The 15,013-nt window shown below is 41.8% G+C and overlaps 1 protein-coding gene across 1 annotated transcript in view; it reads right to left on the bottom strand.

The window, feature by feature from the left end:
- Positions 1–5,322: 5,322 nt before the first annotated feature.
- Positions 5,323–15,013, bottom strand: part of LOC126295492 (proteasome subunit beta type-6-like) — a 43,995-nt gene continuing 34,304 nt past the window's right edge. Inside the window, exon 5 of the mRNA XM_049988054.1 lies at positions 5,323–5,564. Within this exon, the coding sequence (XP_049844011.1) occupies positions 5,437–5,564 (128 nt within the window). The 3' untranslated portion in view covers positions 5,323–5,436. The remainder of the gene's footprint in view (positions 5,565–15,013) is intronic.

The following is a 15,013-nucleotide window of genomic DNA, read 5'->3' as shown; positions in this document are numbered from 1 at the left end:
CATATTAAAATGGACCAAGTTTGTTTCGATTTGGAGGTGCGGCCTAAAACTTTTCTCACCCCTTGAATTTCGAGTCTCAAATTGTAGGTGCGGCTTAGATTCGAGTAAATACGGTATTTAGTTTCTGTATAGTAGGTGGAAACAACATCTGTGAAATGTGGACTCCAAGCAGTATAGTGAGGTACAGGTTAATATTGTAAAAGCTACTTTTTTGCTAACGTGTAACCATTTCCTGTCCAAAAAAGTAATCAAGGATAGTATAATAGTCTTTTTATTGAGCAAATGATTTTGTTCAAAAATGGAACTAAGGAATGGAACAATAATAAACCTAGAAAGAGAGAGGGGGGGGGGGGGGGGGGGAACTATGTTCTGCAATATTCCAGAACTAAGTTAGCAAAAGTGACACCTTTTTCAACATTCATTAGGCATTAGATAATCGTGTGAGGCATACACAAATGATTGCTCAAAATTAGCTGCTCACTAGTTGCAACGCACATAACTTACATAATTACTCGATGAGATGAAGCGATCAGCCTCTTGGGTACCTTTGTTTTTTGCACAGACACATTCTGGCCATTCACAAATCAACTGAAGTAGTACCAGCATAGCATTCCTACCGATTGCACTTTGAATGCTATTGCTACTTTTTGTTCTATAATTAATGGTTCCTTTTTCAGGCTTCATATGTGCAGCACAAATAAGGTGGTTAGAATTTTAACTTCCCCGATCACAAATATAAGCCCATTGAAAAAATAAGGGACGGATTCCAATCATTTATATCTTCCAAATTACAAAGGGTAGCACCATGACTTCACCATCCCTGCACAGACAACAGTTCAAAATTTGAACAGCTCAGGCAGACTTTCCAATCGTGGCTGCATTGACCCTGTTGCTTTCTTCTTCATGGAGAAAACTGTCAGGACTAACCTATCTGGACGAGCTTATTCCCTCAACCCGGTTATTCACTCAACTTTAACATGATTCAGATGACTTCACCTTCTTGCAAAATGGCATCCCGCCTCATTTCTATGTGCATGTCCGATGTTATCACAATGACACCATTCCACGATGTTGGCTTGAAAGAGGAGCAGCAGGTGGTGGACTTTGTCACCGGCGGCCTCCCAGGTCTCCAGTCCTCACACCTTTCTCCTTCTATCTGCGGGTTACATAAAGGATTGCTTCTTTACCCCCGCTGTGGCGCGCGCGCGCCCACACACACACACACACACACACACACACACACACACACACACACACACACACACACACACACACACACTCGAAAATCTGCATCATCACATTCTCGAAGCTACGAATTCGATGATGGGAGACCTGCTTTATATATGACAGGAAATGAGCCACCAATTTGATACTTGTGTAACACGTGGTGCTAACATTTAACGCAAAAAAAAAAAAAAAAAAAAAAAAAAAAAAAAAATAAATAAATAAAATTTGAACCTTTTTCTTTCTAGGAATGTGGGAGTCTTGTTTCTATCTTCTGTAGTTTGAAAACAATAAATGTTTCGAATCTGTTCCTTCTTTTTGAATAGCTCTGTACTGATACACAAGGCAACACTGGCAGCTGCACGGACTGTCCAACATTTGAGCAGATAGCATTAAACGCAACTCTTTGTGGAAAAGTAGAGGGTGACAGCTGAAATAAATGTATTGGAAGCAGTTTTTCCTTAAGATTTTTAATCCAAGTTTGCATAGAAAAGGATAATACTTAAGTTTACCGAGTAAAAAAAAGTAATACGAGTTAGTTGAAGTGTCAACTTGGCAACACCCAGCCGAGGCCCATTCGAGGAACTGTGGACCCAAACTAACGCTTTCCCCAAATACACTGCCAAGCTGAAACGTAATGACCACTACCGACTGACCGAATAACTCCCGGTGCCGTCCTGGCCGCGAGACGGGCTAAAGAAAGTAAGTGGGGCAGATAGAAAATGAGGATCGATTCTCACAGTTATACAGCTCACAAACGGAGAAATCCACATGCACGAGGGTCTCCGAGAACACTATTGCTTCAACCCCGTGCCTGGATACGAGCACCTCTGAACGGCAAAGCCGGTCTACCAAATGCTACTGTCGTGAGCATGTACCCGTAACATCTGTAGGACTGTGAAACTGAGTCGGCACAGAGGTATTGGATATCCACGATTGCTCGTCTCCTGTAAAGCAGGACGGGCAGCAATCTGTGACATCTGATGACCGAGTACAACACCGGTGCAACCGTACGTGTTTCGCGGTGGTACACAATGTCGAACGGGCGGCCCCCGGCAGACGATCTTTTCGCATTCCCGTACAGACCCGACGGTACTGTCAGTTACTGTCACGACAGGGACAGGATTGTCTCAGTTAGATTGTGAATCGGCAGAAATGTGTCACTCGTTCAGGTGAACAACTTCTCACACATAAGGTCGACGACTGTGTCCACATACGCCATCATCTGTGTGACCGGCTAGTCGAAACGTGCAGCACTCCACCAATGTGGGCAACCGGTGGCAGTACTGTGCTGTGGGGAACACTCACCCGGTATTCCGTGGTAGTAATCACAAGTACTGTGACAGCTACCACTATACCATCATTCTAGAGGACCAGCCGCATCCTATCACGTTCTGTGTCTTTGCCGAGGGTGACTGCACCTTTCAAGCAAGACAGCTGCCGTGTCGCAGTCAGAATTGTGCCAGTATTTTGACGTCTCGGCCGCCAAATTCTTCCGATCCAAACACGTCTGGGACACTACTGGGCGCGAGCTCCACACCCACAGACTGCCGACCTGTAATTCGTAGGAACTGTACGACGTGTGCATCGACGTCCAGTGGCATACACTCTAGGAATCTATCGAGGACGGACTAGCCGAATGTGTGTCGTGCAGGACGGCTGCTGGGTTGCCCTCCGAAGGTGGACCAATTTGGCATTATGCAGGGAGTCTATATATTTTGGTTCACTGATAGATTTATTCCTGAATGAAATTTGTTACAAAAATAAATTTTTTTGAAACTAAAACACCCCAGTCCCCAGAATCAACACTGTAAACAAGAATAATCTTCAGAGATCTAAACTTACTAACTTTGGTCTGGAGAGGTGTCCACTATTCAGGAACACACATTTTCCCAAATTGCCTGCAGCCATACAAAGTTTACCACTAGTGAAGTTCAGTTTAAGAGCAGCCTAAAGAATTGCTTGGTGACCAACTTCTCCCACTCCAATGACAAATGTTGCAATAGAAGTGTCAGATGTAGACATCAATCGTATCACATAACATGTCATATACAGTCTGACTTCCACACCTCTGCAATGCAGTGATATATCCTGCACAAGTAAGCATTTTAAACCGCTTCCTGTTCGACGATGCCTGTCGACAATAGCCTAAGAATTATCTGACAGTGTTTGAGGCAAGTTCTGCTATTAGCTCTAAATTACAATATATTTTAGATTTTTTTTCTTACCCCACAGCCACAAAGGCCATTTCACTTTGAACCTGCAGAAGGAACTCCACTAAGTAACTTACCTTGTACATACGTACTGTGTATCCCAGGAATGCGAGGCGAGTGCACGAGTTGTCGGTGAGCCGAAGTTTGTAATTTAAACTAAATGCTTAACACTTTTTTCTATTTTTTCTGAATGCACACCTGGCACATGAAGAGCAGATCTAAATAATTAGATATGTTTTCTTAATCCTCCTACAAATTAAGTCTAAACAGAGGATTGATTTATTTACTTTATATCACATCTACATTCATATTCAGCAAGCTACCAAAGTGTGTGGCTGGGGGTACTTAATGCAAAACTGCCACCCTCCCCCCCCCTCCAATCCTTCCCCTTTTCCCTGTTCCGTACACGAGTAGTGTCTGGGAAGAACTGGCAATCAACCTACATACGAGATAAATTTTCTCGTTGTGCTTATTATGTGCAGGACATGTATAAAAGCTTTGTGCTGCCCAACTTCTTCAAATATTTGCTCCCAAAATTTAACACCCCTCTGCCTGCCTCAGTAGTATGTCTAGCACCTCTGTAATTCTCTCACACATGCTAATTGATTCTGTAACAAAACTTGTCACACTGCACTTTTTGTGATAGTGTTGCAATTAACTGTGAAGTAGCATTATGGCCTGACGAGTAGTAAGCTGTGAGGTTCTGCTCACTGCTGTCGAGTGGCCCCGTGCCCTACACCTACACGAGTCATTCCCACACAGGGAATTTGCCACCAGACTCATTTGTCACACTCATCGGAGGCCTCGTCGAGTGAGTGAGTGAGTGAGTGTACGTTCTGCAGATAATTTAAATCACACACTGACCTGTGTGTTGAGTTATTTCCTGTATACTGACCACTATGACATTTTATACATCCTTCCTAAATAACAATAATTGGCTGCTGTATGAAGTTTCAGATCCATATCTTAAATATTGTCCAAGACTTAAAAAAAAAAAAACTTTCATCTTTCACCTTCCCATCAAAAGGAACAGCCAACAATATGTTTTTGTAAATACATCAAAAAGTGGCTAAAAATAAATACTTCATTACCAAACATCCAATCTTTTCTTCATAACAGTCAAAATTCTGTGTATGTTTCAGTTCTGAACAATAATTACTATCATCAGTTATCCGACATTTAATTTGTTATGCTGCAGAGCGAGAGGGAGTAAACGCAGCACGTACATGACCTGTCGGTCTCCAAATTTCTTCGCGATTATGTACGAGTGTGTGCATTATCTCGTGTAACGTAGCATTGAGTGTCGTACGTGATACGGATACTTAATGTAAAGCAGCCAGTTTTTAGATTCTACAAACATTCTTTAATTCTCTCATTAAGACAACAAAACACGTGATTGATTATTTCCCATTTTTGTATTCAGAAAATACAAAGTGTGTAGAACGCTTAACGTACATTCAGAGTTGGGGGACCAGTCACCGAGGGAAATTGCAATGCTCCGTGTGAAAAGCTGTACAGCAGTTACGGTGAGCTTCCCCTGGCACAGCCTCGATATCATGGCAAATGTAAGGAATGAGAAGTACATCCAATCTGAACGTGCCGAGACACTTCTTATTACTCCCATCAGATTAGGCACTAGTTTCCGACAGGCACAATCTGCAATCTATGACAGACTGGCACATTGTTCGTCAAATTGATAATAGAGTAGAACAGAGTATGCACACTGTCTAAACTTCTGAAAACAGTTTTAATTCAATAATTACGCCAGGGGCAAAAAATATTACAGAAATCGACAGGAACATGGCTACAGCACCAGTAAATTCCTGCTACAGCAGTAAACTGACAACGGTTTGGGTTGTACACTTCAACGCTGTGTAAGACTGGATGAGAGGAAAGTAACTTTATTGATCAACTGTCACAACAGGAGCTCGAGGCCCCGGTAAACTCCGGTACACAGACTGCAGTACAACACGGGAGAGCAGAGCACAGGAGAGCCGCCTCAGTCCTCGTAGAAGCGCGGCAGCTCACCGGCCAGCACCGTGTGCCGCTCCACGCCGGACTCTCCGATGGCCGCCAGCCGCACCACGCCGCCACTCGATCCGTCTCGCATCATGGCCAGTGTCAGGGCTGTGACAAAAGCAAAGCAAAATGCTGCAGGGGACACAAACAGAATAAGTGACAAAAGCAAAACATTTAGAATATCATTATTTACCGAGCAATTTACTCTCCACCAACTTTGTTAATGACATTATTTTTGCAATAAAACCACTCTGAGAAAAAGAATAGTTGATTTCTATGCCTACACTGCTATTATGGAGTTCGATTGAAATAAATTAGGGCAATAACTAATAACAGTGATTAAAATCATTCCTGAGAACAATCGACAGCTTATACTGTTAAACAAAAATGGTGATAAATATGGTATAGTGAATGACAGATGAAAAAGTCAGTGAAGGAGTGAGACAGGCATGTTCTTCTTCACCTACTGGAAAACATTTATATTGACAAATTCTTTAAAAATTGTTGATATCATTATTGCTTGCAGTGGATAGATAAGTGATCCAGGTAACTAAATGTGAGCGCCAGTTAGGTGTATATCGGCAAATCTAAGTATGTAAAAAATACTATCAAACTTTGATTACATAATGCATAAATTATGAAATGACAAAGTAAATAACCAATACAGACCACAATTGTAGTTAACAAAATAATTCAACGAGTGGCATTTTAAGTAACTGGTCTCCAGCAAAAGTTACAGTTATCGTACACCGCAAAAAAGTGCATGAACTTCGACCAATACGTGGAACAATAAAGAGAACAGTCATGTGCAGAACACCGAAGGCTACAAAAGGGCAATTTTACTAGGCTCTGGAATGCCATCGCTATCGTACAGAAGTGAGAGCTAGAAATAAAAATGACAGCAAGATACAAGCAGCAAAGATTAGGTGTTTGAGGAGAGTTGAGGGCTGCTCAAAAGAGAAATTAAATTATCCAGAATGAGGACGTAACAAGCACTATTGAGGAAGTAATGAAATACAGACACACATGCAAAAAATGAAGGCAAAAGGTTACCCAACAAAATCCTGAGCTACAACCCAAATAGGAGAGAGACCCTGAAACATAGCATGTTGGCACAATTCCGAATGCTGCTACACTATGCCTATTGAACACCTAACTATTTTTCCTTTATATTTCAACTGTCTGGCTAAACTTACTGTGTGTGTGTATATATATATATATTGAGTGTTTATGAACTCTACTGCACAACTTCAAGAATGGATTCTTTATACAACAAGAACAAAAGAAGTCTAGTAAACGTGAGCTCTAAAATGCATACTTCAAGAGGTATAAGAACTACTTTGCTGCTGTGAAACATCTCTTCTACCAAAAGATGAGCAAGTACTTGTAGCCCTTAAAGGTATGCTCTTTAGTGGCCTTTTTCCTCATTTTGGTCCCTAATCTCAAAATATAGTAAGGAAAGTGCTTGCAGTGAATGAGGTTTGTTTCACAAAGAACTGTACATATACTTAAGGTATGCATTTTTAAGTCCATGTTTACTACACTTTTTTCTTCTTCCTGTTACACGAGGAATATGTTCGTGAAGTTTTGCCACAGTTTTGAAACACCCTGCATGACGTGCACTCTAAATTGTTGAAATACCGTATGTAAAATATTTCTCATTAATTTATTATTCAAGTGGTAGTTTTCAATCCATCAAGTACAGTGGTATATTTAATTTTCCTGGAAACCATGTTAATGAAGAGTAACTGAAAATTGAAATTACGACTACAGCCTTTAATGGAGAAATTTAAGGGAGCTATTCGAGTTTTGACGAGTTGACACTGCCACTTAAAGCTCTGGGACCGTTCTTTATAGTAACCTTTTTCAGTTTTCCGAAAACTAACTTAAAGGCTATCTTTAATTGCAAGTTGGTCACACCCAAATTGCCTTTTGCCAATTGAGCCACTGCACTTGTTAGATTCCAGTATTTAATGTTACACATTTATTAAACTAAATTTTCTGGACCTAAGGACACCCTTCATTATTCAGTTAAGTCACTAAGAATTTATGAAAATTCACTTAACTCCAAATATGACAAGTTTACTTGTAAATCTGTATTTCACAGCATTGGCATAAAAATATTTCTGCGATTTCTTTTTACTTGCTTAACCAACCACATTTTAGTTAAACCAAGTTTTTGTTGAAACCTATAGTGCATCTGCTCCAGTGACTTTTCAACCTAAGTTTTATAAACAAATATGAAATTTCAAAAACCCTAAAATACTTTTACACATTCTCTGTATACTTTGCACCACCAAAAAGTCTCAAGTCTGTGTTGAGCTACTTAAGCAAGTCATCACATAGTTACAAGTGTCGATATACATGCAAAGCAATAAGACACTGTGTCAATTACGTTATTCTAGAATGCATAAAACCTTACAGCAATTCTATTAACTTCCACTGATGAATGTGATCCACAAATTACAGGTTGTTATATTTACAACAGGCTGATGCAAATAAAGGACACTTCCTCACTGAAGGGTGAACCGGCAGACGCCCAATGTTTATTTTCCCTTATCGGTCTTCCTTCTCAGTTCCTAACTGCACTATTCATTTCATTACTTTTCCTTGTAATCCATCTCTAGTCCTCACTGTCCTGTCATCTGCAGACTCAACCAGACTTGATGCTCCTGTGCTGCCACTTTTCCTAAAGTGGAGTTACAGTGAGCAATTCTCTCATAATTTTAAAAATTAATAAGTATAAGCTTGTCAATCATCATGAGAGAGACTGCTTACGGTCCCTTCTTCCTGCTCCACCTCCTCAGGCATCTTCAATCCTAATTAGTCTTCTGTGCTGAACACGAGTACAGTCACCGTACTAAATCGCCGTCAAAAATATTAAAACACCGTTTAGTGTCAAATTACCAACTGAGGAATCGAAGAGTGTTCTTTAGCATATCTGATTCGACTTTCTTCAGATAGCCCCTTTGCAGTGGTGCAAAAACAAAGATTTTGTCAATATGCTACATCCACTCATAAGTATTACAGTGAAAGTTTTAAAAAGATTTGTGTGACAGAGGGGGGACTATGAAAAGAGATACTATAGAGTAACAGGAATAACCGAGACAAAACGAAATTCTCTCTTCACATTTGCTGTGTTCTCTGGCTTAGCAGATTGTACCACCAACTAATACAGTGACAATTATTGAAGCCACAGTAATACAGTTTTTGGGTACTCTGTTACTCATGAACAAGATTTCCGAGATTAAAAAGGAAAGATTTTTATTCAAGGCACCAAATTACCCATAACGCTTTCTCCATGGGATCAGTATCGTGCAGAACTTTTTTTTATGCCGCAGAACAACACTGCTGAGTATGCATGTAGTAGGAGAGTAGCATCCCTCTCACCTTATGCAGTAGATAAGCCACACGTGTGAGTCTTTAACATTATCTGTGTGCATATGTCAATAAAGATGCTGAGCTACATGCAATCCGAGAATTTTCTCCAATTTATTTTCCTGTTTAGGCACATTTAAATTAAACACAAGGCTTTCTCTTTTGCTATTATGAATTACCCTGAAAGCCGGAGGTACACCAGTCTACTGCCACTGCTACATTTAGTCACAACACACGCAGAATGGGTATTTGTCTAAGAGCTAGGCAACTACTCTGGAATTCACACTAAAGTGGCTGGCAGAGGATTCGTATAAACACTTTCACATTCTTTCTTGGCAGTCCCACTCTCTAACAGTGAGTGGGAAAAAATGGACACTTTAATCATTCTGTGCATTCTAAAATGATCATTTCTCTCTATGCAGGTGGGTGTGTCGACAAAATATTTTGACATTCAGAGATTGAAATATCACGAAAAGATCTCACTGCAACACCTTCGGTTTAACATTTGCCCCCTAAATCGCATATCATGACAATATAATATGAGCTGCCTATTTTCAACTTTTTTGTCCTCTGTCGATTCCATTGGCAAGGAGCCTTTACCACACAGCGACACACAGAAAATGATTCAGAGGTCAGTATTCTGCAGGTTTTGAAGAGGATCTGAACTGGAACTTTTTCTTATGGCTACTTAGAGTCGCTATTTATCATGCAAATAGTAAAGATACTTCATACCACAGGTCTCGACCGTTTCCTACAAACCATAGTACGGCCACCCTCACCTGTTGCATCTTCTAAGCATTCTGCAAGTAAAATAGGGTGCTGGTTTGCCTTTCCTACTATGTTCTCTATGTGACTGTTCCAATTTAAGTTTTAATTCGTAAATATTTAACTGAATTGACAGCCTTTTGGTTTGTGGGACATATTGCAACCAAAATTTCGCAGGACTCCTTTTAGTACTCGTTGGATGACCTCAGACACTTCATTATTTAGGGTCAATTGCTACTTGTCACACAGCACAAATATCTTGTCCAAATCATTTTGCAATCAGCTTTGATCTTCTGGTGACTTTACTAGACAGTAAATGACAGCATCACCTGCAAACAATCTGAGATGGCTGCTTAGATTGTCACCAAAATCTTTCATACAGATCAGGAACAGCAGAGATCCCATAATACTTCCTGGGGGAACACCAGATATCACTTCGGTTATACTTTATGACTGTGTCAACTACTACAAACTGTACCCTTCCTGATAAGAAATCACGAATCCAGTGACTCAACTGAGGTGGTAGTCCACAGGCAAACTATTTGGTTAGATGCCACTTGAGGGGGAACAGTGTTTAAAGCCATTTGAAAATCCAAGAACACGGAATCGACTCGAGATCCCTCGTCGAGGGGACACACTACTTTTGAGTAGAGAGAGCTAGTTGTGTATCACAAGAGTGATATTTTCCAAAGCTCTGCTGACAGTTTTGTAACAGATCATTTTTCTAGAGGTAATTCATAACATTCAAACAATATACATTCCAAAACCGTGCTGCAAATCTATGTTAGTGATACAGTTTCGTAATACGTCTGATTACTCCTACTTTATTTCTTGAGCAATGATTTTATCTGTACAACTTTCCAGTCTTTAGGTACGGTTCTTTCATTTGAAAAAAAATTGTCTTTTTATCTGGAATATTCTGGAAAAATCTAGGCATTTTTAAAAAAGTATATACTATACTAGGGGTGAAAGTACATTTTTCTGTATTTAGTGACAATATATTTTCCCTCAGAACTGTAGAAGATATCAAGCCTTAGAATGGTAAAGGTTTTATAAACAGGTGAAAAACTTTCCAGCATTCCCAGAAGAAGAAGAAGAAGAAGAAGAAGAAGAAGAAGAAGATATCTTTAATGTGTGGAAACACTACGAAAGTAAAAATATGAATTCACAGTAGTTTTGGAACACAGAATAGTTAAATATAAGAAGTATGATGCCCATGCTATGATACAGAAACAGACCATAGTAGTGCTCCAAATGTTCTGACAGTGAACTTCGAATTCAGGAAAATATGGTGCAGTAATATATATTCTTGCTAGGTAAGTATTCTTTGGTAGACGACATTTTTCCATCAAGAAAAGATAAGCTTTCACATATACTGATCGTCAAAAATTATTTTTTGTTTTTTCCGAGCGTCTGATTTGACAGAATCCTAAGAGCAGAGCTTAAATTGCAGCAGCTGAATATTTCTGACAAGCACAATTGTAAATTTCACCGCTGTGCACCAAACATATCAAGGGTTATCTAGCTTAATACATGTTCCATTGAGCAATTTGCGTTTTCCAAAGAAAAAGAGGTTACATGTGAAATTACTCAAGACCCGACATTTTTGTTTTAAGGATAATTATACATTTTGCCATCATCATTATTGCATAATTTGTAATCTGTGAAAGAACTAAAATAAATATGAAAAACTAACCTCGAATATTGTCTTTTTAGAATGTGTTACCCTTTATGTTATATCAATAGCAAATGTGCCAGTAAAATTTTGAACTATCGCAGAAATGGCCGGTCTTCCCCGTCTGAAATTTTTCTACGTGGCCGGTTCTCAAAGTGTTCAGTTTTAGAAGAGTCAAACGCTCCACGATTTAAGAAATTCATCACACATAATTCGTCTTGTGTAAAAGGAAATTTACTTTGAAAGTAACACTTCTCAAAGCACCATTTGCAATATGTTCCCATTAAATGTTAAAAATTGAAACAGTAGTGCCGTCACACTCACCAAAAGCAGTCTTCATCTTAAAGCTTTTGACTGATTTTGCTGTCAGCAGACACTTGTATGTGCACTGTGTTCCGTCTCTGAATATGGCCCATTTTCTTTGCATCTTAAGTTTTATTTCAGTGTTTTCTAGTTTGTTAATTCTGTAGTAGCGGCCACAGTCAGATTCTTTGTTAGAGTATCAGTTCTTACCAGCCAAAATGACAAATTAATAAAAAAATTTCCAGAATCTTAAAAAAAATTTCGGGTATTTCTCAATTTTCTCCTGAATGAAAATATTCCCAGTTTTTTCCGTATTTTCTGGTGCGTTTACAGCATGGTCTCAGGTGAAGCTGCAGGTTTGTACGTGTTAAACTTTTACTTCAAGGGAAGAATCTGTAACAGTGTGCATCATCAGGTGATGCTTTACTGTTGAAAGAGAGCTGTCAATATTAACTCATTCCTGAGGGAGTGTATTGTATAAAGTACCGTATTTACTCGAATCTAAGCCGCACCTTTTTTCCGCTTTTTGTAATCCAAAAAACCGCCTGCGGCTTAGAAGCTAGTGCAAAGCAAGCAGAAGTTCTGAAAAATGTTGGTAAATGCCGCCACAACTAACTTCTGCCGTCTAATATGTAGCGCTACACAGGCATGCTTATGCTTTGTAGACACAAAGATAAATACTGGCACCAAAACCTCTGCGTCATATATAATGACTAATAGTGGTCGAAACTCGGGGCAGAGAAAAAAATCTCGTCTTCCAATATAGGCAGGCTCTTCGGCCCAGAATGCAGTTGGAGATCCTCAGAGCACGGTACGTTGTGGGAGATGCACTTTACCATTCGTTACCCAAAAGGAAACGAGCAACACAGACAAGATGATAAAAGCTTAGAAAAAATAAAAGATTAAAAATGGCAAACATAAAGCACAAGGGGAATAAAAAGCCAGGCCGTGCCACCACGGGATCTGCGGGACAGAGCAGGCGAGGGGTGCCCCTCCGACCCCTCGGCGGTCGACGAGGCCGAAGTGCCCAGAAGTAACGCATCGGGAAGGTTAAGAGATTGCTGCAAAGCGGCCAAATTTGGGCAATCTAGTAGGGTGTCGGCCACCGTCAGGCGGGCCACGCGTCTGTAGTGAGGAGGGTCCTCACGTCGGAGAACGCGACCCCGGGTCAGAAGAGAGTGGCCGATGCGTAGCCGACACGGGACAGTGAGTTTCCTGAGAGAAGAGCGAGGCTGTGGTCTCCTTTACTCCCCTCAGTTTGTTTGGGGAGCCCAGGGCAAAACACTCTGACTTCCAGACAGCTGACAAAGGCTCCGTTTCTGGGACCCCATTTCGAAATTGCCATCCCGGTAGCCAACTTTTGCCGAGCAGTCGGCACGTTCGCTTCCCGTGATCCCGACACGTCCAGGGGTCCGAACGAAGGTGACCGAGTGTACAGCTTTACTGAAGTATGAAAGAACGTCCCGGAAAGTTGCGAATAACGGGTGATGAGGGTAGCACTCGTCTATAGCCTGAAAGCTGCTCGGGGAATTACTGCAGATCGAAAGCATCTTGCCAGTGCAAAAACGAGCACGACTAAGTGCTCATTTGATGGCTTCCAATTCACCAGCGAAGACTCCGCATCCATTCAGTTCACTGTACGTCGCACGTGTCTGTACGCGAAACCGGTTCGTCCTCCGACCACCGATAAGTCAGTGTGTACCACTTCCTAACCTGGAAATCCGTCGAGGACCGCCAGGAACTGGTAGCGAACACCACAGCATCAAATGAGTGTATCAGTCCTCAGTCCAAACGCCGAACTGATACAGGTAGGAGGTCAGGGTGTACACCACACTCCCTGTCGACAGGTGACAGTGGGGAAAGTTGGGGTTCGGAAGTGGACCTTCTTACTAGGAAAAAGGACATTGTAGTCTGGATGCTTAGAGGAGCTGTCGAACACGTATAGCATAAACAAGTAGCTGTTTCGGTACTCGATATGTGGTGGAGGAACCCCAGCATCCGCAAATTAGCTGTTCGAGGGCTAGTGTTTAAGGTTTAGTGACTGCAATGCTGAGGGCAATGCCAAACCACATGCCAGACTCCCGTAACCCAGACGCGTAGATCACAGCTGTGTAAATCTGCAGAGCGGTAGTGCGGACTGCAGCTCAAGTGGTGTTATCGAGGCAGTGACGTGTACCCCGTTCGCTCAAGCTGCCAAAGATAGGGAAGCCACACCATCCGTGCATCGAACACCAGTCCTGAAAAGTGGCAAGTCGCTACTACATCCGACAGTTGATTGTTGAGGTACAGCTCTGGTTGTGGATGAATGGATAGATAAATCTACTCATCAAATTGCAGCAGGGAAACAAGCTTCAGGAGCCAGTGGCTGGTCCTCCTCCTGCTCCTCGCACGAGAGTTGGAGGGGAAGGAATACAGGTGAAGGAAAAGGACCTGAGAGGTCTAGGGAAAGGGGGTACAGTTCAGGAAAGTCACCCAGAATCCCTGGCCAGGGGAGACTTACAGGACTTTTGTGAACTGTACCCCCTTTCCCTAGACCTCTCCTTTTCCTTCACCTGTATTCCTTCCCCTTCAACTATTCTGCCAGAAGAATCAGCCACTGGTTTTAACAGCTCGTAAAAGTTAAACACTTGTGTGTTCAAAGTATCCACGGGTGTACTGCCAGTCTACAGTGTCAAACGGGCACAATATTTCGGTGATCGTGCATGTGGCCGTCATCAGTTGAACGGACAGACTGAGCTCCTGTGAACGTGCCGGTACAGAGATCCGTACACTACAGCGGCTCAGGGGGAACTGGTTTCAGTTGCGGCGGCGGCCAATTTAAATACCCTCCGCCTGCGGTGCCCTCCCTCCGCCGTCCTCGCCCCACGCCGCGGTCACGGGGTGGAACAGATTGCGACGGCGTCTGAGATGACGACGGTGTGACGGCTCAATCCGCCGTGGTCCTCTCAATTATACGTTTGCTCAATTTACTCTCGATTGACCCAATCGCTGGTTCCCAAGCCTTGCTAATATTATAACCACAGTCACGGTTTACAAGGTCATCATTGGTACGAATTTCGATGGCCTCTCTAACAACACCGTTCCAGTATCTCGAAGTCTGTAGCAGAATCCTCGTGCGTTCATACTCCATAGTGTGATTTTCCGACAAACAATGTTCAGCGACCGCCGACTTGCTCGGATACCTCAGTCGAGTGTGCCTCTGGTGTTCAAGGCATCGATCCTCGACAGTACGCATGGTCTGACCAATATAAGACTTGCCACATTGACACGGAATCTGGTACACGCCAGACTTCCTCAAACCCAGGTCATCTACGGCACTCCCCACCATTGCACGAATTTTATTCGGAGGACAAAAAACAGTTCCGAGCCGGTGTTTTTCAAAATGTGGGGGATTTTACCCGAGAGTGCACCTGTATATGGAATAAATGCAGTGCCT

The sequence above is a fragment of the Schistocerca gregaria genome, chromosome 11 (genome assembly GCF_023897955.1).
Source record: "Schistocerca gregaria isolate iqSchGreg1 chromosome 11, iqSchGreg1.2, whole genome shotgun sequence".
NCBI classification, from domain to species: Eukaryota; Metazoa; Arthropoda; class Insecta; order Orthoptera; family Acrididae; genus Schistocerca; species Schistocerca gregaria.
Note: the sequence above shows the minus strand (reverse complement) of the source record. Positions and strands in the feature narration are given on the sequence as shown.